The sequence below is a fragment of the Lates calcarifer genome, linkage group LG17 (assembly GCF_001640805.2).
Source record: "Lates calcarifer isolate ASB-BC8 linkage group LG17, TLL_Latcal_v3, whole genome shotgun sequence".
NCBI lineage: Eukaryota > Metazoa > Chordata > Actinopteri > Centropomidae > Lates > Lates calcarifer.
Genome location: NC_066849.1, coordinates 6,730,651 through 6,757,097, shown reverse-complemented (window position 1 = coordinate 6,757,097; position 26,447 = coordinate 6,730,651). Strand labels below are relative to the sequence as shown.

Here is a 26,447-nt window from a genome sequence, read left to right as displayed (position 1 = left end):
TCAAAGTCTGGTAATACTTCTGTGACCTTTCAAAATAAAACGCTCCTCGTCTGTCAAATGAAGGCACACTGTCACTCCTGTGTTAATTAACAAATTTACACTTTATTACATTTATTAAAAAGGCAAATAAATAGTGTGCAAAATATCTAGAAATCTTACAACACCTGGGGGTAAACAAAAATAGATGCATATACAGTAGAACACCAGCATAAAGGGGATGATGCATGTGGCAGACAAATGTATTTTGGTTGCACATTGTGTTGCTCAGTGTTTAGTCCAGGTTTATTCAACATATGACAGCAATCAGAAGCAAGCACCATGTACAGTACATGTTGTGTTTGAGTAGATTTGACACTGTGTTGTTGCTTTATTTTCTCCACACATCAGTGTGATACAGGCAGGCATGAAGGCAGGAGTCTGGGTTTTCATCAGCTGTCTCCGTTAAAGATTTTTGGACGTAAAAGTTTTAGGATGCGATCGCTCTTTGTAAGATCTGCAGGGAGTTCATTATTCTGTAAAACGCACATGAGAAAAAGTTACTGAGCTGAGGTTACTTATGCTCTTGTCTGCTTATCATCTCATCTGTCAAATCTAAATGTCTTACCTTGTTGGGTAGTGTGGGGTCTGCATGGGCCCCGAGCAGCAGGAGAACACTTTGCAGATTTCCACCCATAACAGCAGCATGAAGGGCAGTGGAGCCATTCTGGAGACACCAAATTAAAATATACATTCATAAAGTAGTGCTGTATTCTCCACCCACTAACATACAGAAATCTGCTGTTTATCCAGTACTGCTGGGTTGGTATTAAAGGAATAGTTTGAAACTGTGGAAAATACACTTTATCACTTTTTTGCCGAGTGAGACCCAAAGCATACATTTTTTTATCCAGAGTATCCAAATATTTCCTTTAAAATAGGACATCTGTGATATTGTCTTCTACCTTGAGAAGGCCAAGCGACGGAGAGAACTTGAGGAGCTCCTCGATGACGCTGCTGTGTCCCTTTAAAGCCGCTTTAAATAACGCTGTTGAACCATCCTCAAGAAAGAGAAAAGAAAACACTGCGATTAATTGATGAAATAATCTCCACTCAAGGTCCACTTACTGGCATATAGCCTTTCACACAGTCTTCATCAGCTATGAAGTATCCTGTAGACATAACACATCTTTTTAAGACAACATTAAACTTGGATTATCAGATTTTTGGCCACTTGGATACTGTGGAAACACAACACTGCACAACATTGTCACTGTTATTAAGTTGGTATAACAGGTTACTTATTTATTATTTTTACTAATAATACTACTAATAATACTAAACCTGAGACCTAGCAAGGAAATGGGCCTCAAGTGGAGACTGTTATCATCTGCTATTTTAGGGTAGAGAGTGAAATGTTACACTGTATACTCAGTCCTTTTGTCACTTTGGCAGTAGAGGAAAGCTGCTGACTAGTCTTGTTTGGGACAAGGTGACTAAATGACATCTATAAATAAACCACCTATGTGCAAAAACATGAACAGTGTACTTGTCTGTCAGCATCCCGGTCTGCACCACGCAGGAGTAGCACCTTCACCACCTCACTGTGACCCATCTGAGCTGCCATCCACAGGGGGGCAGTGCCATCCTGGAGAGCATGCGGATGAGGAAGGGGGGACGCAGTGACAAAGTACATTAGAAGGAGGAGTTGACAACAAAATAAGAGTATTAGGGTCGATGCAGGCATGAGACAGGAAGACAAGGATGTGAAAAACAAGCTGCGAGCTGCAGAGGGAGAGGCTGTGTGACTGTGTCCTTTCAATTTTCCAAACTCATAAGAGGCCAGGGCATTACCTCCCTCGCTTGGTTAACCTTGGCACCAGACACCAGCAGCTGACGAATCACAGTCACATGACCCTCCTGGGCAGCGAGGAACAGAGAGGTGGCACCATCCTGAAACATAAAAGAATCATCCTGTAACATTTGTCTCCTGCATTTGGCTTTCTGAAAACCTGTCTGAAAAAAATCCTATTAAGCAATTATGTACTTTTAACAAATTACTATATTACTACTATTTTATAAATGTACATTTGTGCTGTCAGGTTGTTTTTCCACAGCCTGAGGAGAGACACTAATCCTGCTAAATGTCAGCCGTGTCTGACTCAGCAGTCTGCAGAAACCTGAGAGGCTGGATTCCAGCTGCTGGGGACATTGGGTGCAACTATCTATCAGACAAGGAGGCTTAACTCAGGACTGACAGTGAGAGAAGACAGGTCTAAAGAGAGGCTGAGGATGCAAAAGGGGCTCACATTCAACTGGTCATGAACATTGGCTCCATTCTTCAGTAGGGTGTCCACCACCTTGGAGTGTCCATACTGAGAGGCAACGGTGAGAGCTGTGCCACCGTCCTGCCACAAAAATATGCGAGGACACACAAGCACAGAGAACCTATCTAAGGTCTTCAGAGGTTTTTTTTGTCTCCTTATCTCTATATGTAGTACTAATCATCATTGTCTGAGATGATAGCATCACAGAATTTTCCATCACACCCAGTACTAGAAAGACAGTGTGCGTCATTGTGCCCTGCAGCATACCTTTGTCTGGAATTCAGTGGAGGCACCGAATTCAAAGAGGAGCTTCACAACGTCATGGTGTCCCTGCTGGGAGGCAAAGAACAGGGCAGTCGAACCTGTCTGGAGAGGATGATAAAAAAAGACACTGCTGATGTCATTTCACTTTAACTTTACCCTAATGCTAAAAACAACTTCACATATTTAAATGGATTTTAAATTTGTTATACAATAATTTAAAAAAACAAACAAAGGCCTTGATTAGGACTACTTGCTCATTTTGCTGGCAATGTGCCAAATTTTTGGCAGGGCATGGGGGTTTTTTTTTATACCTTAACTTCTTCTTAACCATAAAACCATAAAACAAACATTAGAGACACTTCATTTAAAGGGATAATTTGACATTTTGTGGAACATGCTTATTCACTTTTGCAGACTTAAATAAGGAAACTGACACCCATGCCACTGTCGGCATGTAGTGCTTACTCATGGTCAGAACTCTTGGGTCCCTCTGTAAATATTATAAAGCGTACAGTCTAGAAAGTTCTGTTGTGATTTGGCGCTACGTAAATAAAGACTTGACTTGTAAATGTGTAGGTACAGACAGTTAGCTTAGCACAGCACAAACACAGGAAACTTGTTTGTTTACTCATAACAAAGTGTAAAAATGACCATTCACCGTCATATGCATGACTATTACTATTTTTTGGCCAAGAGTCTCTGGAGTCTCTGCTAGCAACCAGCAGCAATTAGCTTAGCTTAGCACACAGACTAGACAAGCAAGGCTGGCTCTGTGTGAAGGTAAAAAAAAAGGAAAAAACAAACAGCCACCTACCAGAACCTCTATTGCTAATTAACAAATCATCACTGATTTTGTTTAATCTCTACAAAAATGAAAAATGTAGTTTGTGGTTTTATGAGGGTGGTTATATGCATGACTATTTCTTGGCTGGGAGCAGTGACTTGTTATCTGGAAACTTCTTGGTGATTCCAGATTCACTTTGTCTCTCAGTTTTTACCCCAGAAAAAGTGTAATATTGTTTTTGTGAACTCGCCAGTTGTTTTCCCATCATACCTCTCTCTGGTAGTTGATGTCAGCTCCTTGCATGATGAGTTCTTTGACACACTCATAATGGCCGCTGTAGGATGCCACCATCAGCGCTGTTGTTCCGTACTGAAAAGAAACATGCTGATCATAAATGTAATCTGCTGGGATGACTTGCTTAAGACTGTTTTAAATGTGATGACACAACTACTAAATTATGCAGACTTTCCAACTTAACACAGGAAATCCCCACTCTTTATAATGATGGCCCAGAAAACAGGAACATGAAATTGTGATGCACACACACACACACACATGCACCACACCTCTGTCTCCCTACCACAGGTGGGTTATGGTTAAAGTGTGCAGCTGAGCAGCCAGGACATGCAGTGTTCGTACACTGTCTCTGCAGTCAGCGTCCACACGACCGCTGTTAAGTAGCAGTTGAAGCAGAGCCAAGTTCCCCTTCCTCGCTGCCCAAAACACAGCATTAGCCAGGGGTGTTTCCTTCTGGAAAGTAAATACACACAATAAACACTGACCTTAAACCACCATTATGCCATTATGGTATTACACACACTGACAGAAGAGGACAGACAGTAAAAACAGTAGAGAGTAGAGTGGAGTGCAGAGGTTTGAAGTGTCTGGTTATGAATGACAGGTAAGTCATCAATCAGGGGGGGGTCAGTTGATAACCACACACACACACACACACACACACCTTAGAGATTTGAATTAAGTTGCTGTTGCATTAAACAGTGCACAAATACACACATGCACAGTGAAATTCAAGTAGGAGCACAGGCTATATGATACCCTATTATACCCAGATGCGCGCGCGCACACACACACATAGCTAGACTGTATGACTGCATTAAAGTCAGTAAACACACTTTGATCTCAGCTCACTCGGTTTCCTCACGGTGATTTACAGTTAAATGCACCACGTCGTTAAATAAACCCCGAGAATATACAAGTCTACACTTGGAGAGGAAGCAGGTGTGATGATCTGTTTTCTCATTAAGGCCCTCTAGCCTGTGTGCCGAGCATGACGGATGGAAAAAGCTGGTTTACCTTAAAAGACATCGTGCAGACCTCATTCGTGACTCATGTTTCTTCCTGCGCAATCATTCATTAAAGACGATGCTGAGCTGAGCGCCACTCGCCTGTTTTGCCGCACAGTGTTTGGGTGTTGGCGGCGCCCGTTCGGGGACATAATAACCGGCAGACAGTCAGCTGAGCTCATCCTCTGCAGTCAGTGCTGCACGGAGGTACTGAGCAGGCCACCGGGGGGCGCTGCTGAACACGTACTGAGTCAACTGTCTGTGCAGAGCCATGTGGAGGGATACAGTTCAAATAAGCAAGTAGATACTCCAGCACTAAATTTAGGAATATTTTTAGTTTCTCCTGTTTGAATGTTTCCTTCTTGCTACTTTATACCTCTACTCTACAACATTTTAGATGGCAATATTGTCCATTTTACTCCTCCACATTTACATGACAGCTGTAGGTAATGGTTACTTTACAGATTGAAATTTGGATTTTTACGTTTAAAAATGAAAAAGAAAAAAAAAAAAAGAGAGAGAGAGAGACAAGAATATTGATGAACTTATAAAATGCATTGTTTCTCTAAGAATCTCCTTACAGTGGCTGGTTGAGGCCCCTGTGTCATGTTTCTGATGATCATGTTGATAGTAGTTCCACCAAAGCAATTTACCTCCCTAAACTTCTGAAATGGTTTCAATTATTTTACTGTTCACGGTCCAAAGATGTCAAATCATCCATTATTTGACAAAAATTAAGATTAGAGAAAAGTTCAATAATAATAAATGTGTTTTAGATTGAGTTTTTCCTCTCCCATTTATCATCTCTCGACCTTTACAATTTATCTTGTGAGCCTTTGGAAGGGGCTGACCTCTGTATTGAGAAGCACCAGACAAAAATATATGTAAAAATATATGTAAAGTACTTCTACAAACTTCAACAATATATAGCCCATAATCCTGTACCTTTACCCAGTTAGGACTTTGAATGCAGAACTTAAACTCGTAATGGAATATTTTACATTACTGTACTGGCATTTTTACAGTAGTAAAAGGATCTGTGTACTTCTTCCACCATTGGTTTTGGAAAGTTATATGTCAGGTGTTATGCTCAATTATAAACCAGTATTTGAAGGATTTAAAAAATTGCAGCTCTTGCTCTCTCTAAATGATAATGAGGTATTACCGAGGAGGAGCAGGGAAAGCATCTTATTTTTGTTGACTAATATCCTTCTCAGGTGCTGCCATAAGTATTGATTTAGGGATTCAGTAAAAGTATAGTGGAAGCATGTATTTACTGCAAAGCTATATAAGGAAGGTTGACAGTGAGTCTGTTTCTGCGTCACTGTCCAGAGTCGCTCTCAGACCATGGGAACAAAACACACTCACAACCATGCAGGTAAGCTGGTCAGGGCTTTTTATTTTATATAGAATATACAAAAACATCCATAAATTTCATTTTTAAAGACAAATTGGACACAAAGTCTATGAGGTTAGTTTCACTGTAGCTTTCAAAAAGATTAACGTTTGCTAAATTAAATCAATGAAAGTCTAAAGTTTAACTTAACATGTAACATGCAACACTTTAGGATTAGTGTCATTATCTTTTAAAATCATATAATCTTTATAATCTTTCTGTGAAGAATGCATGCAACATACAGTTGTGTTTGCATTGTAGCCTTTACAAATGAGGTTTTCCATTAAGAATCATGTTCTCAACTGTTAAAGCAAACATCCTGGATTTAATCCGAGAAGAGCTGGAAAATATTATTTATTCAAAGGAAGATGCTGAAAATACAATGGGTCAGAAAACCTGTATAAAATCCACCAGAAATCCACATTTCAGGGTAAAATGAAAACAACAATCTCAATGTCCCATGAATTAGTTAACAGTGTGTTAACTTCAAATCTCTGAGCTTGATACAATATATTGTCCCTGTGTTGTTCTTGTTCTTGTAGTCCAGCAGGCCAGCTTCCTGCTCAGAGCAGCTCTGCTCTCTGTCCTGCTGTGCTGCCCGATGGCACGTAGCATCAGATTCAGATGAGGTGGTCTTGACTGAGTGGGACATCTGGAAGAGCAGCCATGGCATAAGCTACGATGAAATGGTGAGACTGGCTCCACATCTTAATATACAAGCACCAACAGTAAGTGCACATGTGCTCTGATTTACTTGAGTTTTTCTTGATGTGTTTCATGCAGGATGATATGCAAAGGAGGGCCATCTGGGAGGAGAACAAGCGGAATGATTGAAGACAATAATCAAGGGTTTTTTATGGGGATGAGGCCCTTCACTATGGCTATGAATAAATATGGAGACCTGGTGAGGAGTAGTATTGCTCTCTCCATGCTAAAAATATGCATGATCAAAATCACACATCAGTTGTAAAACAGTTTTTAATGTTATTTTTATTAACTATAAAGTTTTTGGTGACATTAAAAAATGATCACATATTTAAAGAGAAATGAATCTACTGACTAGATGTGGCTCCATCCAAAAGTAACAAAGTCCATCTATTGAGTGCTTCTAAGGATTGTTAATTAACATATGTCTCATTTGTTTAAAGGCGCTATATGTACATTTACCAGTACCAGTCTAGAGGAAATGTTGCACTTTCAGCCTATAGCTGTTAGCCTATTTCCATTCTTTATGCTGAAGGAAGCTATCCAACTGCTGGCTGTATCTTCATATTTAGCATAAAGACATGAGAGAGGTATCAGTCTTCTCATCAAATTCTTGGTAAGAAAGCTTCTTTCCCAAAATGTCAAAGTATTTCCTTAGAATTTTTTGGCCTGATAGATAAGGTAGGTTGTTTTGATAAACTAATTTGTCAGACCATTGGTATCAATAACATCACTATCACAATCTCCTCTGTACATAGACAAGACAAGAATACCAGTTTTTGCAAGGTGCCATGATAGACGCCCAGTTTGTAAAGAGAGGGAAGACTGTCTCTGCTCGAAGGCTGCATAACAACGCCAAGAAGTTAGATGCTTGGTTTGTTGACTACAGGAACCTGGGTTATGTCACTGAGGTGAAAGATCAGGTAAGACATTTTTACATTTGCTTGAGTTTTGTTTTATCCAGACTGAATCATGAACACCTTCATATCAGTGTTTTAAATGTCCTTCACAGGGTTACTGTGGCTCATGCTGGGCCTTCAGCACTACAGGGGCTATTGAGGGACAGATATATAAGAGGACAGGTCAGCTTGTATCCTTGAGTGAGCAAAACTTGGTGGACTGCTCCAGATCATATGGTACCTATGGCTGCAATGGTGCCTGGATGGCCAATGCCTACGATTATGTGGTGAACAACGGGCTGCAGTCGACAAGCACCTATCCATACACCTCAGTGGTGAGGCTGCAGGCTTTACCTTTATCAGGGCAGATAAAACAGTAGATCATTCTATTTCCAGCATGTTGTTAACATTTAGTTCTGATTCCCTCAACAGGATACCCAGCCCTGTTATTACGACAGCAGGCTCGCAGTTGCTCACATTAAGGACTACAGGTTCATACCCAAAGGAGATGAACAGGCTCTGGCTGATGCTGTGGCAACTATTGGTCCAATCACGGTGGCCATTGATGCAGATCATTCAAGCTTCCTGTTCTACAGCTCAGGTCTGTCTCAAAACACTCTCTATATGATCATCATGTCAGCAATGAAAAGAAGATTTTTTAAAGTTTAAAACTGCTTTAATCAATACTTTTATGTTAACAATGGATCTAATTACTACATCTATATGAAAGGTGTCCTCCTCCACCCAGCTCTGCAATCTCTCTGCTAGCATCTCTCCAACAGCTGCCTTGGCTTTTTGGTTTGCAACTTTGCATATATTTTGCCTATGAGTTGGTGGAGAGCAAACTTGCACTAAAAGGAGAGTGACAGTTGAACTCCATCAGACAGCCACTCCAAATGAAAGCTAATCCTCCTTTGTGACTGCTAAATGTGTAAATAAAATGTGTAACTGCATGCCATTTCAAAAAATGTGAATGTTGTCTTAACGACTTCTCTTCACTGCCACCAAGTAATCTAAAAACCAGTTAATACAAGTTTAAATGTAACCTACAGGAATCTATGATGAGCCCAGCTGTAACCCCAACAATCTGAGTCATGCGGTGCTGCTGGTTGGCTATGGCTCTGAAGGTGGCCAAGACTACTGGATCATCAAAAACAGGTCAGAATATCTTGGTGCATAAAGAGGAACAAGATATCTTATCAAACACTATATTTTTAAAAATTATATTTAATGTGAAAAAGGTTCTTATTTTTGTTTTAAAGCAAATTTGTGCTTTTTCTTATAGCTGGGGTACCAGTTGGGGTGAAGGCGGCTACATGCGAATGATCCGGGATGGCAGAAACACTTGTGGCATTGCGAGCTATGCCCTGTACCCTATTCTATGATTCTGATAAGATGCTTCAGAGTCAGATGTTAATGCTAAACTCTTCCACTGGCCTGTCAGTGGAACAACATAGGTCACTGCTCATACAGCTAATACCTTCTCTTAACTACTCCTGTCATCCATATTTTCTAAAATTCCTGCTGAACCTTTCTGACACTGAAGATGTTTTGTGGGAAGACCCACATCAGCCTGTTATAGTTAACACATTGCTTCTCTCAGGGACTTTTTTCAATTCAATTCAATTCATTTTTTAAAATTCAATTTCCTTTGAAATGTTTTTTGACATGTCAAACTCACCAAATATAGAACATTTAGATATTAAAGCAAAACTATGGGCAACTTTGGATGGAATAAACTTTGGACAGAGGTAATAACAAATTCTTCCATGTACAAATATTAAATTCAATTTATGCATAATAATATACAAATTTAAATTAGCTACTTTTGCTACATTTTATATATAACCAATGAAATAGCCAATTTTGTTTATGGTTGGCAAACTTCTTGTAGTGTAGAACAGACATTACTGAGTGAGCTCACTGATTTTATGACTTTACAGTTGTGCTACTGTTACAGTAGCTTAGCATTTTAGTTAAATGCTTAACTGTTCAGTATTTAGCATTATCCCATAAAGGTCTGCTTATTTCAGCATTAGAAACAGCAGAATTTTTACAACAGAAATCAATTAATTTCAGGTGAACTGGTGCGATCAGTGAATTTTCTTGCAGGAATAAGAGCAAATCAGGTATTTAACCTCCTCTGTCATAAAAAAGTCTCCACAAAAGAGCCATGGTTTGCTTACAGTTATGAGAGAGGAGTCAATGGTACAAGCTGAATAAACTCTGTAGACGTTAGCAACCAAGCTCTTCAATAAAACACTTAACTGAATGAAATGATGAACAATCCTGAAGACAAAATGCAACTGGGGAGTAAATGGCTCAGTACACTGAAAATAGAAAGAAGCTAACTGTTGTCACAGACTGGTGCTAGCATATTTCAGACTGGATAGTGTGTTAGCACTTAACTCACCAAGCTTCCAGTACCAAATAGTTAAACGTCTGGATACATTTTGTTGTGCCACTCTCTAGTGTGACCAGTCTTGCTTTAACAAAGGAGTAATAATTATTCATTACCATTATACAAACCAATTGATTGAAGAGACTGAGTGACTGTAAATAAAGTAAATCAAATCTCTCACTGTTAGTAAGCAATGTTAACCACTGGTTGGTTTTCATGATATATCTTCAGACTGCAATTTATTTTTTATGGGGGTTAAAATAACCAGATAATAAGTGATTACATAATATGAAATGAGGGGGAGGGATGGAGAGAATGTAGTGTTGGGGACAAACATTAAAGATTTAAATCTGGGCCTGGCAGCCTAACTCTGTGTCAGGCTTAAAAATGTGGGGACAGAGTAAAATGGTCTGTATTTTCAATGCAAGTAAATGTGTCAGTTTTTTACAACATGAACAATATTTTTATCAGTTACTTGATAATGGATCAACTGAAATGCTTCAGCTTATGAACTGACTGATAATAAAGTGATAACCATTTTCTTCTAAGTGTTTTTGTCACATGCTCTGTACAAACACAGTTCACTTACTTTATTCACAAGCTCCAACGCTTCTTAAAGACCTTAATGTCGGCAAGTGCAACCACACCTCACTGAACTTTGAACCTGCCTTGGAAAGCCTACACTCATTGTTTCATTCATTGTTTCTCACAGTCCAGTTATTTTCTTGCTTCTCATATAAAAAGCTCCAAGGTTCACCTGCCTCAGGGTTTACCTGTAGAGGAGAGGAGGAGGAGCTCTCTGAGACAAAGAGACTTTTTCTTGGTGCTGGACTCACATGGGTCTCTGAGTAGTTAATAATGCACTGGAAAAGATCTTTGCTTTGTGGTGGAGTATGGTTGGTTTTGCTTTGCTTTGTTCTGGTTTATCCCTCTCCCTCCAAGTGTCAGATCGGTCAGAGGGCACGCAGCAAGAAAACGTTCTGTGATCCTTCCTTCAGCAACCAAACAGGTGGTGCTGCTACTCAGGTAATGCAGTTCTTGCAGTTGGATTTTCTGTTGTTCCTGGTGGTTTTTGTACGTTTGTTTCCACTTTTTCTCAGTGAGAGTTACAGCACATGGTGTGGTACAAAACAAGGTCAAGAAATCATTCTGATTCAATATTTTCAACTCTGATAAGAGAGTATAAAGCTGTAAACACCACAATCACTGTCAGACTTTTATTTCATTATATCCTAATCCTAAAAAATATCCTAATCACAATCTTACATGCACAGTCCTTTATCAGAGTATAGAGTGGCCTTTTATATGCCCACACACATGCTATTCAGTGTATGTATGACTACGTGTGTTTCTCTCTGTTTAAGTGCCTCACTCAGATTCCTCTGTGATAACAGATTTCTCCTGACCAGATGAGTGCAGTGTTTGTTTGTGTTAATTATCCCCCAGTTGACTGTTCAGCTCTCTGTGTCCATACAGAAGTGTGACCCTGGCTTCTACAGAGAATGGACCAGACAGCACAGGGGTCAGTGTGTGCCATGCAGCTGCAATGGACTCTCCACTGAGTGTGATGAGCGCACAGGGAACTGTGTGGTTAGTGTTCACTGACATACACACACAATTCATTTGTTGATTTACAACACACTTTAAAGGTTGTGGCATTTGCAGGGACATTGCCAAGCCAGGCAAAAACGTGTTGTTCATGTTGTGTTTCGTCCAACTAACCTCCAGAACTGTCAGTTCAATACTACTGGTGACCGCTGTGAACGGTGTAAAGAGGGTTACTATGGAAACGCAGCCAACAGGACTTGTCGTGTCTGTCCATGTCCCTTTACATGGAACAAGTCAGTATTTTTTTTTCTTTTTTTAACGACCCCACTCAGCAAAGCTCAGCTGATTTTTTCCTGGACCAGTATGAAGATCTTATTTATTCTTTTTCAGTTTTGCTGTGGCCTGTCTGGACACCGGCTCAGGAGAGGTAGAGTGCTTGTGTAAACGTGGTTACAGTGGAACCAGATGTGAGAGGTTTGTCTGATGGTCAAAAAATGACACATAACCACATGATCGTTGGTGCACCAAAATGTTGCAGCCTAATCTCTATTGTCCACTGCTCAATGACACATATAAAGACACACACTGTATTTTAGCATGTAGCTCCGTCACTGAAAACACAAACATTTAAAAGCGTCTTTTTTCCATCTTGTTTTTCCTCTCTTTAAGATGTGCACATGGTTACTACGGCAATCCAGTGGCGCCTCGAGGCAGCTGCAAGCCCTGCAACTGGAAGGATGGCACCTTGAACAACTGTGGTTCTCTAACTGGAGGTAAATATAATTTTTACAAAAAAACAAAAAACAAAAATGGTTTAGTTTAATATTTCATTTCTATAAGTTTGCAGGACCATAAGAGACAGGTTTAAATAAAAAAAAAACACACAATCTGAGTCAGAGGGCAATATATCCTGACTTAGTCCCTAGTATGGATCAGTTCCAAAAGCACTGTATCCTACCTATCCTATAATGCAACCAATAGCATCTTTCTGTTAGCCTACCTGATAAATACTGATGCTAACTCCATTCCCCCAGTTTGTAACACATTAAGAAGAATAGACATTATACAACTGTTTGTTGTATGATATATCTTGATTTCTCCATCTGGTAACTGTAGCTGTGGTGATCATTGCCATGGTGAGTTTGTGCTGAAAATCAAGAATTAGCCAGATGTTGTCTCTCACCGTATTCACCGACAGATTGCGACAGCTGCATTTATGCTTTGCTGGTTGACTTTGAGGAGATGGACGATGGACTGTCTTGGCTGAAGCAGCAGCTGCAGAACATCAGTCTTGGCCTTGGTTCACACTCTGTGCTGAGCAACCTGGAGGCTAACATCACTGAAACCAAGGTACCGGTATTAATAAGCATCCCTATGTTTACATTAGCTCTCCTTTAAGATTTTATCTATAAAGACTGACTGCCAAAATGTTTGCCATAAAAACCTCAATAATAAAAATAATAACCACAATCCCCTTTATATCCATATCACATAATAATGTTTCCGTGTTCTCACTTTCTGTGTTTTCCAGATTCTGGTTGGGAACTACAGCACTGCTGTGAGACACCTGGATCCAAAGGTTGAACAGCTGGAAGTAGATGTGAATGTTGTCAGAGACGACATGAGCCAACTGATTGACGAGGTACCTGGAGTGAATTTTCTTCAGTTAATCAAAGTGAAATTCAATCAGGGGTTTAGGAGGATAAGGATAATTCCAATTTTTGATGAATAGTTTTGTGAATGTAAATGAATGTTTGAATACTGCAGGAGGTATTTTCATAAACTGATTACATCACATGTCAGAGAGATTTCACAATTATCATTATTATCAACTTTTCAGACTCTTCGAGCTGAATCAGAGCTGGAGAAGGTTTTGCAGAATGTGAGAGCAGATGATCTTCTCTCTGAAGTTGAATCTCTCCTCACAACAATACCAGGTACATCAATCAGTTATCAATATGTGTTTATATTGCAGTGGAATTATACCACTGTTCTGAAGGTGGTGTCACATCGCAGATTAACACAATTCATAAAAACTGACTGCATCAAGTAATAATCCTTCAAAAAACTCTGGTCAGCAATGTCAGATTTGTTGATCTTTCCTGGCTCATGTGTCCAAATCTCTGTGGGACTGAATGATTGGATGTGAGATGTATCAGCAACAGCCCTATCTCTGTTATTGTTGTTTGTCAGACCTGATAAAACAGCTATCTGAGGGGAAACTTGGAGGATCCATCGCTCTCTCTGAAAACCACAAAGTCAGGATGATGGAAGAGGCTCAGCGCATCGTGCAGGAAATGAGAGAGAGAGGCTGCACTGCTCAGACAGACAAAGCTGGCAAATGTGAGTTTTTAATTTCTTTATTGGTTTCTCTCTGGCATACAAATCAAATTCAGCTCATGAATGAAATGGTGCGGAGGTGTTTGGCTCTTCAGTCTAATGTGAATGAAGTAGAGGATACAGAGGTCAGCCCACTTTCAGTAATTATATTCTCCAACTTTTAAAGCTGTAACCAATGTAACAAATACATGTGCTTGTTTATCACTTACTGTCTTGGTTTAATTAACACAAAACAACACAACAAAACCTGATCTGGAAGCATAAGATTTTTAACTCTTTATCTCATCAGCACTTACATGCAGGAAAATAATGTTCAGTTGTATAAAAATCCACTAACTAGCACCTGGGGGTAAGGTGCTGGACTATTTCTTGGCTGGGTGCAATGACCTCATAGCCATGAAGTTGCTAGGCAATCAGCAGTGACTCCAGGAAGAGAACTAGTTATCTTTATTGGGGAGCTTTTGAGGTGTTAGTAGGTGGATTTTATTACCTTTGTAAAGAGCTGAGCAAACTGCTTGGCCATGTTTAGTAAGCTCAGCATCTACACAAGAAAACAAACAGCATATTCCCAAATTATTCCTTTAAGAGTACATTAAGTTTGCATTAAAGGAACAGAGGATCAAAAGACTTGACTGAATGATTGAACTAACCAACAAAAGGAAACAGGACTGGATGACACTGACACTGGCTAATATCCAATAATCACAAAATATATGTGTCCAAAATCTGCATGTTCTCCTCAGTGTTGAACTTAATCCAGGACAACATGAGCATCCCTGTGGAAACCCTCCAGGCTGTACCGAGTCAGACTGCAGACTCTCTGATGGCCTCACTTTCCTCTTTGAGGGAACTGGCTGCACTGCAGTCACAAGCAGAGGACAGAGTTGACAGGACACAAGGCCTCAACCTCAAGAGTTATACCACCCTACAACATCTGCAGGTGGTGTGAAACGCATTGTACACTGTATCATACATGTTAGATTATAAAATAGCATCTTGTAGTGCCATACTGACATCTTCATTATTCTCTCAGCATCTTCAAACTCAGATAGAGAAAGAACAAAACACTCTCCTTCCTGTGACTGAGATGACCAAAGATCTGCTTAACAATATTACAGACCTCTTCTTAATGCTTGAGGAGATTAAAAAAGTAAGCTGGCACTTTTACCACCATGATTCTACAAGACAGGCTTTGGACTGTGCAAATTTATGTGTAAATGTATTGTGTGTAAACTGCAGGAATTTGAGATCCACACTGCTCACATAGATGGTGCCAGACCAGAGCTCTTAAAGAAGTTTACTAACATCTTCCAAAGTATGACCAAGGTGGATATTGTAACCAAGGCTGAGGAGCATGCAGAGCAGCTCAAAAGAGCTGCAACAGAATTTCAACAGTGAGTTTAAAGAAGAAGAAATGAAGACAGAGAATGGATATTTCTTGGATAAACACCACAGACAACTTTGTTTATGTTGACATTAATACACCATTCTGTGTGTTACTGCAGAGAGCTTCATAATGCTACCAACAGCACTGGGCTGCTCAGTGTGCAGGGTATAGGAGCTTATAATTGCCTCATAAATGCCATAGAGAAAGCAGAGATGGCGGCAAATCAGTCCAGAGAGGATGCTGACCAAGCCATAAAGGTAACCCAGGTGCTGTTACTCATGTGTGACACCTAGGTATTACTTATTGTAATGTTGTAATAAATATTAATATGATTCTCTCACTGTAAATCAGGATGTAAAGAAGGGAGGTCTGGTTAACAAGGCTGAAGGACTCCGAGATAATTCAACTCAATTACAAACAGAGGCCAGCAACACTCAGAGTGACCTTAAAAGTGTGTAAAAAACAAACAAACAAACAAACAAACAAACAAACAAACAGAATTTGGAACAAGTCACACATGTTATTTTAATTTTGATATCACAAAAGTGAAACCTTTTTCAATTTCCTCTGAACAGTGCTCTCACATACAGTGAAAACCCACAAAGACCGTGTGAAGAAGCAAAAGGAAAAAAGAGGAGCTCTGAGAACAGGCATCTCAACCATCAGAGATGACCTAAAAACAATCAAAAGAGGTTGGTGGCTCATTTTAAATAGCTGCAGAAGAGACAAGTCATTGCAGATTATCCTCTGTAACCAGCCACACCATAGATCATCTTGGTCTTTTGATTTCAGATGAAGAAGTTCTCATTGACTCTGCAAAAACAGCTGCCTCTGCGTCTAGCTCCACAGTCAGAAACATAACAGAGAGACTGAAGAATATCCGCCAGGAAGTGAAAGGAATAATTTTACCCATTGTCAATGAGAATATGGACATGATGATTAAGGTAGAAGAGGCATGTGAGTATTTAATGCAAAGGATGTTCTGTAAATATAATAGAACCCATTCATTTTCATCTCTTTTTTTATTTTTTCATTTTTTTTTCTGTGTCTGTTTCAGTGAGGAACTTGAACTCAGCTCTCCCTGTGATGACAGACAACCTCACACAAGTTGAGGCTCTCAGCAGGCAGACGCTTCCCAGTGCCAACATGACAGAAAGCATCGAGAGAATCAAGGAACTGATAGAGGAGACAAGAAACTTTGTTAACAGGGTAAAGTATTCCATTTATTTTGCTTCTTTTGCTTTTAAAGTGGCTATAATGAATATTTTTCCATTAACAATGGCTCAAGTAAGTACAAGTAAGTAAGTACGTGGAAGAGGTCACACATAGTGATGAACCAATGGGGAATTGATACCTGATTCTGCCTTTTTTCTCAGCTCTTTGGAGCTTTAATGGGTCTTTTCGACTTATTGTTTTGGTTTCCTGACCCACAACTTTACTGTTTTGGTTCATTCTCATAGCTCATATTGTATCATTTTCAGTCACAGCCAAAAAAAAAACAAAACAAAACAAAACAAACCCCCCCCCCAAAAAACTAATAGCCCACTGCACACTGTTTGCACAGCAGCAGATGGCACAGTTAGTGGCTAGCTGGTGAACATAATGGAGCTTTTAGCAGCTAAACAGCTAGATATATTTCCTCTGGAACTGCAAAACAGAGCAAAAAGAAGGGAAAATATTGGAATTAAATTCATGCAGTGGACACATATGACTCCAGATGAGTGCAAATGTTGACCCGTTTTTGCCTGACATCCTGTCAGCTAACAAGTTCACCATATGAACTAAAAGGGGATGATTTGTCCGTGTTGTTTTTATGGCTTGTTTCTGTCCCCAAGTGGCCAAAACATCAGTTAACACCAGTTAACACAGGTTTTCTTACAGCTCTCCACTGCCACCACTTTCAATGGGAAAGGTCACATTGAGCTTCGTCCTCCGAGAAACCTCGAAGACATAAAAGCATTTACAGCTGTCGACCTGCTTCTCAATCTCCATCAAAACAATACGTTCAAGACTGACCACAGGAGAAAGCGACGGCAGGACAAAGACAAAAATGCCCACTTCTTCATTTTCTATTTGGGCAACAAGGACGTGAGTGTTCCTCTGTCCTATGCAGAAAGATCTGTTTTTTACAGTAAGTCATTTTAGTGACAGAAAACCTTTTAAATATCTATATTTTAATTTGTGTGTCATGCTCCTCTTTAGGCTTCAGGAGACTACATTGGGATGGCTATCAGGAGAAATGTGTTGATTTGTGTCTACAAATTGGGTGGAGTTGTCCATGAGGTGGTAACCAGCCACATAACAACAACCACCAAAGTGACCTCCTCAGACTTTGACAGGGTTGTCTTTCACAGGTACATCACACACAACAGAGGTTTAGAAAGTGAGCATGAATTCTCCAGACTTTCTGTGGGAAAGTAGAGCATTTGCACCTTCCTGCTCCAACAGGTGTAATCAACATGTTGATTATCTCTGTGTTGACAATTCCTGCAGAGTTTACCAAGATGCTCAAGTTAACATCACACAGAGCTTCACATCACAGACGCCGGGCAACCTCTTTCTTTATCATAACCTTTCAAACACGATGACTGGCGTCCTCGACCTGGATCCAGACAGTGTTGTTGTCTACGTGGGCGGCTATCCTGAAAACTTTACAGTAACCAGTCACTGCTATCATTTAATTTTCTCTGCATGTATTTAATTTTCACACTGGCAGGAACAGAAGGACTATCAGACAAGACTTTTATCATTCTGTACTGGCAAACAGTGGGAACTAAAAAATCTCAGATTTGCAACATCCAAAAACCCAAATCCTAGAATTCAGAAAACAAGTCTATGTGCTCCATGAGTGAGAGTACCTCATATATGTGGAAGCCATTACCACCAAAAAAAAAAAAAAAAAAACACACACAAAAAAAAAACAAAGGTATAAAAATTTGGGTTCGCTATCTCATAATGTTGATATCATTTACTTATTTACTTATGTTGTTTTTATATATTAACATATTATTAATAACATATTCATATATTTCATACTTTTGAACTAGAGTTTTGTTTTACAATTACATTATAATTATTTTTTTTTATCATGTCTAACTTTGAGTGATTTTTTTTTCCTTTTCTCTGCAGAAGTAGGCTACCATATGTAACTGAGAAATACTACAAGGTCCCACTGAGCAATTTAGAGAAAAGATGAAATTGAACCATACAGAACTACAGAATACAGAAGTATTCCACCATCCAAAGTTCAGGTGGAGGGTAATGGGAGTGTGTTGGAATACCTGTGAGCTTTGGGGTTTTGTTCTAGAGGTTGTGAGGCAGAAATGAGCATTGAGAATAATATAATCATTAACCTACTGTTGAAGAAAATATGGTTGTCCAGTGCCATGAAAATATTCTAATGAGCTTCATTCATGACATGTTGGCATTTTCAATTCGTCTTGCTTTGACTCTTTCAGCCTCCAGTGGAGCTGCGTTACCCCAGATACAGAGGAGCGATGAAACTCTCCTTCATCAATGACAGTCCTGTTTGCCTGTTCAACTACAAACATGCAGTCAATATGGATGCAAAGCAGCCTTATATTAAGTAAGGTTTTTTTTTTTTTTTTAAAATCCATATTTATTGAGGTTTGTTGCTGCAGTTACAATAATGATTAAATTACTCTTAATTTGTGTAGGATTCCCCAGTCAGATGCATGTAATTACTATGATGGAACAGGTTACCTCATGGCCTTCGTAAGAGAGCCAGACAAGAAACAGAAAAGACAGTTCAGATTTTACACAACCACCAGAGAGGCAGACGCCTTGTTATTCTACATGGGAAATGAAGTATGATTTTTCTAATTTCTAATTTTCTAATCTGAATTAATGATTTGTAGAAGCACCAGTCAAATACTTAGAGTTCAGAACTCTATGCTTCACATTGATATTGTGCTTTTGGTGTTACAGGAGTCTTTATTCTATGTGTTTCTGGAGAGAGGCTTCTTGGTGCTTCAGGATCAGCAAGCAGGTCAAGAGCTCAGAGTTCAGAGTTCTGAGAAAATGTCTCTCAATGTAAGATGATCTAAGATTTGTTACTTTCCACAATGAAATAAGTCTGTTCCATGTAGAAACTTTTCCACTAAAACTATGTCTCCTCAGGACACACTCTTCATAGTCAGAACTGGAAGGCCAAAATACTAATATTACTGTGTGCTATGAACAAAATAAAATCATCATAGATCAAATTCATACAAACTACACGAGTTATTACATCGGGGGGTTACCAGCACAGCTCAAGCAGAGGTAAACAAATAAAATGAAATACAGATAGATGCAGCGTTTACAGCTCTAGCCCTTCAGATCTGACTTTCTTCACTGGTTTCTGTGTTTGAATCTCAGACACAACATCACAGCTCCACCACTGAGAGGATGTGTGGACATCCTGACAGAAAATCAAGAGACCACTGAGTACAACAGAATGATAGGAGTCAGCAAAGGATGTCCAGTCTCGATACTGGTAAACTGCCAAAAAGCAGTGACAACGATACTTGTACATGGCTGCTCTGAGTTTAATGTATCTGACAAAAGATCGACTTAAAATATCTATCAGAGGATCAATATTTTTAAAAAAGATGTGATACATAGGTAACTTAAAAGGCAATCACTGTATGGAAAATAATTTTATAAAGAGTTAACAGGAAACTGGAAAATTAAAATAGAAAATGGTAAATAAATTGTTCTTATTTAATACAGCATAATTAAATGTTTTTAAAAAAGGAAACCAAAGAGGGAAATAATAATAAAAAAAAATTGGCCATGTAAAAATGAAAAGTGAAATTGAAAACATGAAGTGGAAAATGTGAAAACTTGAATGTTAAAACTTAAATGTTCATATGCCAAAGTTTGAAGTGAAATTTGTAGCTGAAAAGGAGAATAGAGGGAGGAAATAAATGAAAGTCAGTCCTACTTTAAAGTAAGTAATTGAGAGAATAACATTTATACATGGGAATATAATATGTGTGTGCTGCTGGCTTGTGTAGGGTGTCCGTGCAGCCACGTTGTACTCAGCTCTGTCCATCGATTCCCTGCTTGTCTGGGAGGAAGAGCCGGTCAGAGTCTCTCTGGGCTTCAGGACCACAGACAAACACGGTGCTCTTCTCAGGAGCAGATCTCAGGTAAACCCTGAATGCCTCAGATCAAGTTTTAAATGAGAACTGACAGATCACGATGGCTATATTAGTCTTCTCTCATCTTCTGCAGGGCTCCACCTCTGGTCATGACCTTCAGCTGGCCCTGTCTGATGGCTATGTAGTACTTAATAGCAATAATTACACCCTGAAGTCTGATAAACAATACAGTGATGGAAACTGGCACTACTTGATTGCAGTGAGGAGGTCAACAGGGTGAGACATGTCTTTCTGTCCTCCTTTAACTCACTTAAAATTTGAAAAAGCACATTACTGAAGCTGTCGTGATTTTCTCAGGTTGGAGCTCAGCATCGATAATGTAAATGTGATTCAGGGACAATCACACCATATCAAGCCAGTGGATCAAAATTCCAGAGGACAGAAATTCAAAGGCTGCATCACTAACCTTTATTCAAGGAGGTCTGGATACATTAGAAAACTAATCTAATCTAATACAGATGGTATGTCCTGTAGTGTCTTTTTTTCCTATGATAATATTGATTGATTGGTTTTATGAAAATCTCTAATGTGACACAGGCCTGGGCAGAGCTTTATACCAGCTGATCTAAGCTCATTTTCACAAACGGGAGACGTTGCTCTTGGTCTCTGCAGTCTCCACAGTCCACCTCACACCAAGCAAGAAAAGCATGGGAAGCACAAACCTGTGAGCACAGTAAGACACCATTTCTACAGCACCGTAATGATTCTCCTATTGTTTTTAGCAGTAAATAGTGATACAGGTCATTTCTCTACCTGCTGTCAGATTCATGTTCCTACAGGCAGCCACTGTAGACGAGCACACAGAGGTGAATACCAGCTCTATGATGAACACAGCTGGCTGAGTTACACTGTGCCACAAGAGGATCTTAATTACAGGTAGTGGTAGTTATGGTCTAATTAACACTTAACAATTCACTCATTAATTCATTAATTCCATCCATCTATTCATTCATATGAACGGTATAAGAGACGTCACTGTTACTACTCTTTTTGTGTCTCAGGCCTCATTTTTCTCTTGATATCAAGACCAAGTCATCCAATGGGCTGATCCTCCACCTGGCAGGGAGAGGAGTCGTACCCCTGCTGGCTCTGTACATGGCCAGTGGCAAGATCAAGATGTCTCTGGGGCAAAACAGAATCATCCAGCACAAGCAGAAGAGCAACGATGGAAACTGGCACAGAGTAACTGACCACTCCTCTCTTCATTTACTGCTGATACTCCTGTTAAAGTTTCATTCTAGTACCACATGTATGTAGCTTACAGTGATAGCAGAGGCAGATTTTCTTAATTCTAGTTGCTGACAGATGATTTTCTTGGTTAAAATGATGACAGATTTTGTCAGCTGTAGCTAGAAAATAAGCTCAAACTAACTCACAACACTATGAGGGAACTATGAGAGAAGTTTAATCCATTAATTAGGGTTTGTAAAGACTTAAAAATTTACATCACTCCACAAACTCTTTAATGCAGAGTAGCGCTCTCATTACTGGCCCACCGCACCCTCTGGCATGTGGAGAATGCCAGGACGCATTATAGGAGGTGGATGTCAACTCAAAAATGGTGCCCATTCACTTGAATGAAAATTGCTCCCTAAGCACATAAGTCAAAATGGTTCTCTGGCTTCTGGCTGGTTTGATTGTGTGTTGTGTGGTCCACTGCACAAACGCATTACTATTTCTCCTGCTGGCCCCTGCACACACAGTCCTGCACATAAAAAAGTGTCCAAAACAATTCCATGGATTTAAAATTCATAAAACAAAAAGTAATAATTGACCTTAATACAGATATTTCTTCTATGGGTGAAATCCAGTTGCCAAACTATGATTGTGCAATCACTGTTTGGGGGTGGGGTTTAGTGAGTATACATACAGGTTGACGTCTTAATGCTAACGACTTATTTTGAGTCATTTGAAATGTCTAACAGATTATCTCTCTCTCTCTCTTTGTGTGTGTGTGTGTAGGTTGAGTTCAGTGTGGAGAGGAGCACTTTCCACCTGCTGGTTGATGGAATCCATGTGACTGATGGTCAGTTACCAAACAATGAGGGATCATCTTTAGACCTGCACAACCCTGTGTATCTGGGAGCTGATCCAAAAAGCAGAACCATCAAAGTCTGTATCAAATTGCAGTCACTGTTTGACTAGTTATTTAACAGCTATGTCGCACATCGTCCCATGGTTATTTACACATGAGCGTCTCTCCTGGTCTTCCCACAGGGACACAACATTCCCATGAACACTGTTACTGGCTGTATACGGGATTTCAAAGTGAATGATGTAGCTGTTGGGGAACCTGAGGCAAATCACAAAACTTTACCCTGCTTGGATGGGCTCACAGAGACGGGGACATATTTTGGCGGCGGTCACATCATCTTAGGTTTGACATTGGGTTTTCTAGATACTGATGTATTGCAAGTTACGAAAAATACAAATCTAATGAAGAATATTTCTTGTCAAGGTAATTTTACGGTTGGCTCTCACTTTGTGTTGTCCTTCGAGCTGCGTCCTCAATACCTGACAGGTCTTCTCTTCCATGTTCCAAGTGACAAGACCAGCTTTAATGTGTTCTTAATGGAAAACAAGGTGAAAGCTCTCACTCTTAGAATGAATGATGGGAGCTGATCAGGCAGCAGTTAAAAAGAACTGCATTAAGTGACTAAGTTTACTGACTGCTATCTTTTCCAGGTGAGCGTTAAAGTGAATGATGGTAACGATGCTGTTAGTGTCTCTGTGACTCCTCATGAAAGTCTCTGTGATGGAAAGTTTCACACAGTTACAGGTATGACTTCACACGCTAACACATTACACAAACTTAATCATATATGAGTGGCTCTGAATTTTAAATTCTTGTGATATTGTCCATCAGTGTCCAAAAAACCTGAAATGATCAGACTAGTGGTGGACTCTGTGTCTGAGCAGAAAGCTGTCCTTTTCACATCCATCTCACACTCAACAACACTGAATTCACTTTCTATTGGAGGTAAATCCATCAAACATTTCACAGCGTGTCTTTCAAAAAATATCAGCTTATATGAAATAACCCTGACCAGAATCTTATTTTCCTGCTTTTCCCTTTTCTCTGTTCAGGGACAACAAACTACAGACAGGTCCCTGTGTCCTCACCATTTGTGGGCTGCTTGCGAAATGTAAAGGTTAATGGAGGGCCTCTTGCTTTTAAGACAGAATCCAGGGTGGTTGATCCTGTAAGCATCGATAGATGTCCTAAAGAATGACATGTAATTAAACTTCTCGGACCCTAGAGCATCAAAGTCCAACAGAGCCAACAGGCTTTGCTGAAACCTACAGATGTTTGAAATTCTATCCAGACAAAGTTAGATGAAGACACAAAAATTGACCATTTGATTGATAAAGCTAGATGTTAGGCAAGAGGTCAGCATTGTCACTAGCTGGTGAGGAAGTGTCCTTGAAGAAGACACAGAAAATAAAGTGAAAGCACTATCCTTGTATTGCAGTGTGGAAAAGGTTAGTTAATCAGGCTGAGAGATTACGTTTATGCTTCTCAAACAATGTGTTACAATTAAAAGTTACACTTTTAATTGTCAAGATGTGAGGTAACCAATGTGTTTGGCAAATGTAACGTAATTAACATTGTGTTTGCTGACCTCACCTGGCATCAGTAATTCTTGTGTTAAGTTACTCTTTAATTCAACTGTGGTCTGTTGGACTATAATAAATCCACTTTTAAAGTATGTGTCTCACATTTCCATGTTATTTGATCTCACTTGATGTGTTTCATTCTGCAATGTTTTTGCAGAAAACATTATTTTATAATATTAGTAGTAGTAGTCTGTGGTCAACAACATGATTGAAACATCATGTATAACCCCATCTGTTGCTGCAGGCACTTTGAAAGAAATTCAAAAACTATTTGACTCGGGTCTGTATGAAAGTAGAGGAACAATTCTCCAAATGGTCTGGATCCTCAGTAATGGGACAGCAGCAGCTGAGACTGACTTCTTCAAGGCCATCTAGTTATTTATCATTTCCTCATACCACTGTGTCTGATCATACAGTCTGTTGACTTTGAAGGGTTGTATCATACATAGATTTAAAAAATCTAAAAAAAAATAATAAAAAAAAGTGCACTCGACATGCTCACTATCGAAACTCCTTTAACAAGCGTGAAGTTCAATCTGCTATTTTCCTTTTGACCATGAGATGGAGTGCTTAAACTAATGTCTCATCCAGCCACAGAGGAAGCTCTTATCTCTAGTGTGGCTGCTGTGCTGACTTTATGTGTAAGCTGACATTTCTCTGCAGAGATTACAATCATCCCTCCCTCGTTTTTCTAAGATTCATATCCGCATTTGATCTAAAAGCAGAACATTGCCTGTGATGATGTGTAGATCGCTACTGTCACCAACAAAAACACAGCATAAGAAGACAAGTTTGAGTTATAGAAGTATGCAAGTTTGAAGGCTTCACAGATGCCAAGACAATACACAATATTTTGCAACTCTAGAGTTATCACAGGAGTAATTATTTTCAATTGTGATGATTGGAAAGTAAAAATATAAATACAACATTCAAGTTATAAAGTAATTGACAAGGAATGTGTGCTTGCACATATTTGATTTGTCAGTGCTGAATTTTGTAGCCATTTTCAATGCTGTGATTTAGCAGCCATCTGCAGTAGGACCCCCACTGTACTAATAAAAAGGCCCTATTCAAATGAATGAGGGGGCTGTATTATTTCACACAGTGCTGTTGTCTGTCTGAACACAGCTTTGGTTCAATGCTGATTGCTAACACATAAATCAGAAACACTGGGAAACCTAATTGCCCTGCAATAGACTGGCCTGTGCCGTAGAATGGTTCAGGTCCTGGGTTCTGTGTGAAGTTAAATGCTCTCTAAGTCTTTCTGTGTTTCTGATGTAATTTCACAGATCAGACAAATTTTATTTATTTATTTTATTTAAACTTTATTTAACCAGGAAGTCCCTTGAGACTACAACCTCTTTTTCAAGACCTGGCCAAGAAGGCACATCATTCCAGTTTCATAGGAGATACGACAATAAACTATGACAAACAGAGAGAGAAAAAAAGATAAAAGAAGATCCAGCCTAAGGATAGCAATTACACTCTTCAGACACAGTTTTTTTTAATCAGCGTTTATCCAAGGAGAGAAGATCTCTAAGCTGTAGTGTATTCTGAAGATTATTCCATGACCAAGGTGCGGCAAAGGAAAAGGCTGTTCTACAAAGTCCTGTAAAGATCCTAGAAGCCCTGTAAAGAAGCATTCTGGAGGAATGAGAGTTATAGCAACTGATGGTAGGTAACAGAAGATTACACAGATAAGATGAGAGTTTGCCCAGAATAGTTTTATAAATAAAGATATACCAATGATGTTTCCTCCTTATACTTAGGGAGGGCCAGGAAACCATCTTATAAAATACACAGTGATGAGTAGTGGATACTGCATTAGTTAGAGTGTTGTGATAGAGAGTCTAGACAATGAAGAGAAGAAGAGGCAGTTTGCATATAAATGATATCACCATAGTCCAGCATGTTACGTTATAAAAACGTAGCCTGTATAAGCCTTTTTCTCACTGTAGTCTTAAAGCAGGCTTTATTTCGATAGTAAAAACCCAGCTGGACCTTCAGTTTTTTCATCAGGTGTTCAAATGTGGACTCTAAAGGACAGTTTATCATCCACCCAGATACCCAGGTACTTAAATGATGATACTCGTTCGATTGACTCCCCAGTTTGGGTGTAAATGCCAATATTCTTTGGGGTCTGGGAGTGAGTTCTGGAAAAGGTCATAAATTTGGTTTTGTTCGCGTTGAGGACCAGCTTTAACTCAGACAGTGAAGACTGTAGATGCTCAAATGCTCTCTGGAGCTTATCAACAGCCTGACTCAAGGAAGAGGCAGCTGAGTAAATAATTGTGTCATCTGCATAAAGGTGCAGTTTAGCTGCAGACGCG

The 26,447-nt window shown here is 39.5% G+C and overlaps 5 protein-coding genes across 7 annotated transcripts; 4 read left to right on the top strand and 1 right to left on the bottom strand.

Annotated features, from left to right (window-relative positions):
• Positions 1-82: 82 nt before the first annotated feature.
• ankrd29 (ankyrin repeat domain 29) lies at positions 83-4,878 on the bottom strand. Of its 3 annotated transcripts, none has more exons than XM_018670100.2 (10): positions 4,666-4,878; positions 3,918-4,101; positions 3,622-3,720; positions 2,571-2,669; positions 2,286-2,384; positions 1,831-1,929; positions 1,526-1,624; positions 942-1,037; positions 605-703; positions 83-512 (listed from the first exon to the last, which is right to left on the bottom strand). In XM_018670100.2, the coding sequence occupies exons 3-10, from the start codon at positions 3,700-3,702 to the stop codon at positions 429-431; spliced, it is 756 nt and encodes a 251-aa protein (XP_018525616.1). In that variant the 5' UTR covers positions 3,703-3,720; positions 3,918-4,101; positions 4,666-4,878; the 3' UTR covers positions 83-428. The 3 variants fall into 3 exon arrangements, with proteins under 3 accessions (XP_018525616.1, XP_018525617.1, XP_018525615.1); XM_018670101.2 differs by having other exon boundaries at positions 3,932-4,101; XM_018670099.2 differs by having other exon boundaries at positions 3,991-4,101.
• Positions 4,879-5,987: 1,109 nt separating this feature from the next.
• On the top strand, positions 5,988-10,586 carry cts12 (cathepsin 12). The gene is given in 9 exon segments (XM_051077371.1): positions 5,988-6,033; positions 6,594-6,740; positions 6,835-6,876; positions 6,878-6,955; positions 7,515-7,679; positions 7,769-7,990; positions 8,088-8,256; positions 8,708-8,813; positions 8,941-10,586. Coding segments are annotated over 9 exon segments (1,035 nt in total). The 5' UTR covers positions 5,988-6,027; the 3' UTR covers positions 9,041-10,586.
• A 214-nt stretch (positions 10,587-10,800) lies between these two features.
• LOC127143463 (laminin subunit alpha-3-like) lies at positions 10,801-15,235 on the top strand. The gene is made up of 12 exons (XM_051077232.1): positions 10,801-11,082; positions 11,533-11,646; positions 11,785-11,897; positions 11,995-12,078; positions 12,274-12,377; positions 12,803-12,954; positions 13,136-13,246; positions 13,445-13,541; positions 13,798-13,947; positions 14,688-14,884; positions 14,978-15,094; positions 15,212-15,235. Exons 1-12 carry the CDS (start codon positions 10,915-10,917, stop codon positions 15,233-15,235), a joined length of 1,431 nt encoding a protein of 476 aa, XP_050933189.1. The 5' UTR covers positions 10,801-10,914.
• LOC108879160 (laminin subunit alpha-3) lies at positions 15,190-19,557 on the top strand. Its single transcript, XM_018670358.2, has 13 exons — positions 15,190-15,338; positions 15,450-15,588; positions 15,683-15,782; positions 15,907-16,023; positions 16,124-16,288; positions 16,389-16,540; positions 17,213-17,419; positions 17,534-17,685; positions 17,825-17,987; positions 18,790-18,917; positions 19,009-19,159; positions 19,280-19,384; positions 19,472-19,557. The coding sequence occupies exons 1-13, from the start codon at positions 15,262-15,264 to the stop codon at positions 19,511-19,513; spliced, it is 1,698 nt and encodes a 565-aa protein (XP_018525874.2). The 5' UTR covers positions 15,190-15,261; the 3' UTR covers positions 19,514-19,557.
• A 163-nt stretch (positions 19,558-19,720) lies between these two features.
• Positions 19,721-24,191, top strand: LOC127143493 (laminin subunit alpha-3). Its single transcript, XM_051077383.1, has 13 exons — positions 19,721-19,829; positions 20,353-20,487; positions 20,573-20,715; positions 20,797-20,919; positions 21,037-21,172; positions 21,263-21,375; positions 21,501-21,681; positions 22,462-22,611; positions 22,717-22,876; positions 22,958-23,082; positions 23,185-23,278; positions 23,366-23,479; positions 23,587-24,191. Exons 1-13 carry the CDS (start codon positions 19,791-19,793, stop codon positions 23,730-23,732), a joined length of 1,659 nt encoding a protein of 552 aa, XP_050933340.1. The 5' UTR covers positions 19,721-19,790; the 3' UTR covers positions 23,733-24,191.
• The last annotated feature ends 2,256 nt before the right edge of the window (positions 24,192-26,447 follow it).

Excerpts from the sequence above, each read along its gene's own strand:
- ankrd29 (XM_018670099.2), bottom strand. Across the intron at positions 2,670-3,621 it reads ACATCAACTACCAGAGAGAG|ACAGGTTCGACTGCCCTGTT; the intron begins GTATGATGGGAA and ends CATCCTCTCCAG. Across the intron at positions 704-941 it reads CGTCGCTTGGCCTTCTCAAG|AATGGCTCCACTGCCCTTCA; the intron begins GTAGAAGACAAT and ends TGGTGTCTCCAG.
- LOC127143463 (XM_051077232.1), top strand. The coding sequence starts at position 10,915 with ATGCACTGGAAAAGATCTTTGCTTTGTGGTGGAGTATGGTTGGTTTTG. Across the intron at positions 11,647-11,784 it reads AGCGCACAGGGAACTGTGTG|AACTGTCAGTTCAATACTAC; the intron begins GTTAGTGTTCAC and ends ACTAACCTCCAG. Across the intron at positions 14,885-14,977 it reads CCACCCTACAACATCTGCAG|CATCTTCAAACTCAGATAGA; the intron begins GTGGTGTGAAAC and ends TTATTCTCTCAG.
- LOC108879160 (XM_018670358.2), top strand. The coding sequence starts at position 15,262 with ATGACCAAGGTGGATATTGTAACCAAGGCTGAGGAGCATGCAGAGCAG. Across the intron at positions 15,589-15,682 it reads ATGCTGACCAAGCCATAAAG|GATGTAAAGAAGGGAGGTCT; the intron begins GTAACCCAGGTG and ends ACTGTAAATCAG. Across the intron at positions 19,160-19,279 it reads TATTCTACATGGGAAATGAA|GAGTCTTTATTCTATGTGTT; the intron begins GTATGATTTTTC and ends TTGGTGTTACAG.
- LOC127143493 (XM_051077383.1), top strand. The coding sequence starts at position 19,791 with ATGATAGGAGTCAGCAAAGGATGTCCAGTCTCGATACTG. Across the intron at positions 20,488-20,572 it reads TTCTCAGGAGCAGATCTCAG|GGCTCCACCTCTGGTCATGA; the intron begins GTAAACCCTGAA and ends CATCTTCTGCAG. Across the intron at positions 20,920-21,036 it reads ACTAACCTTTATTCAAGGAG|GCCTGGGCAGAGCTTTATAC; the intron begins GTCTGGATACAT and ends AATGTGACACAG.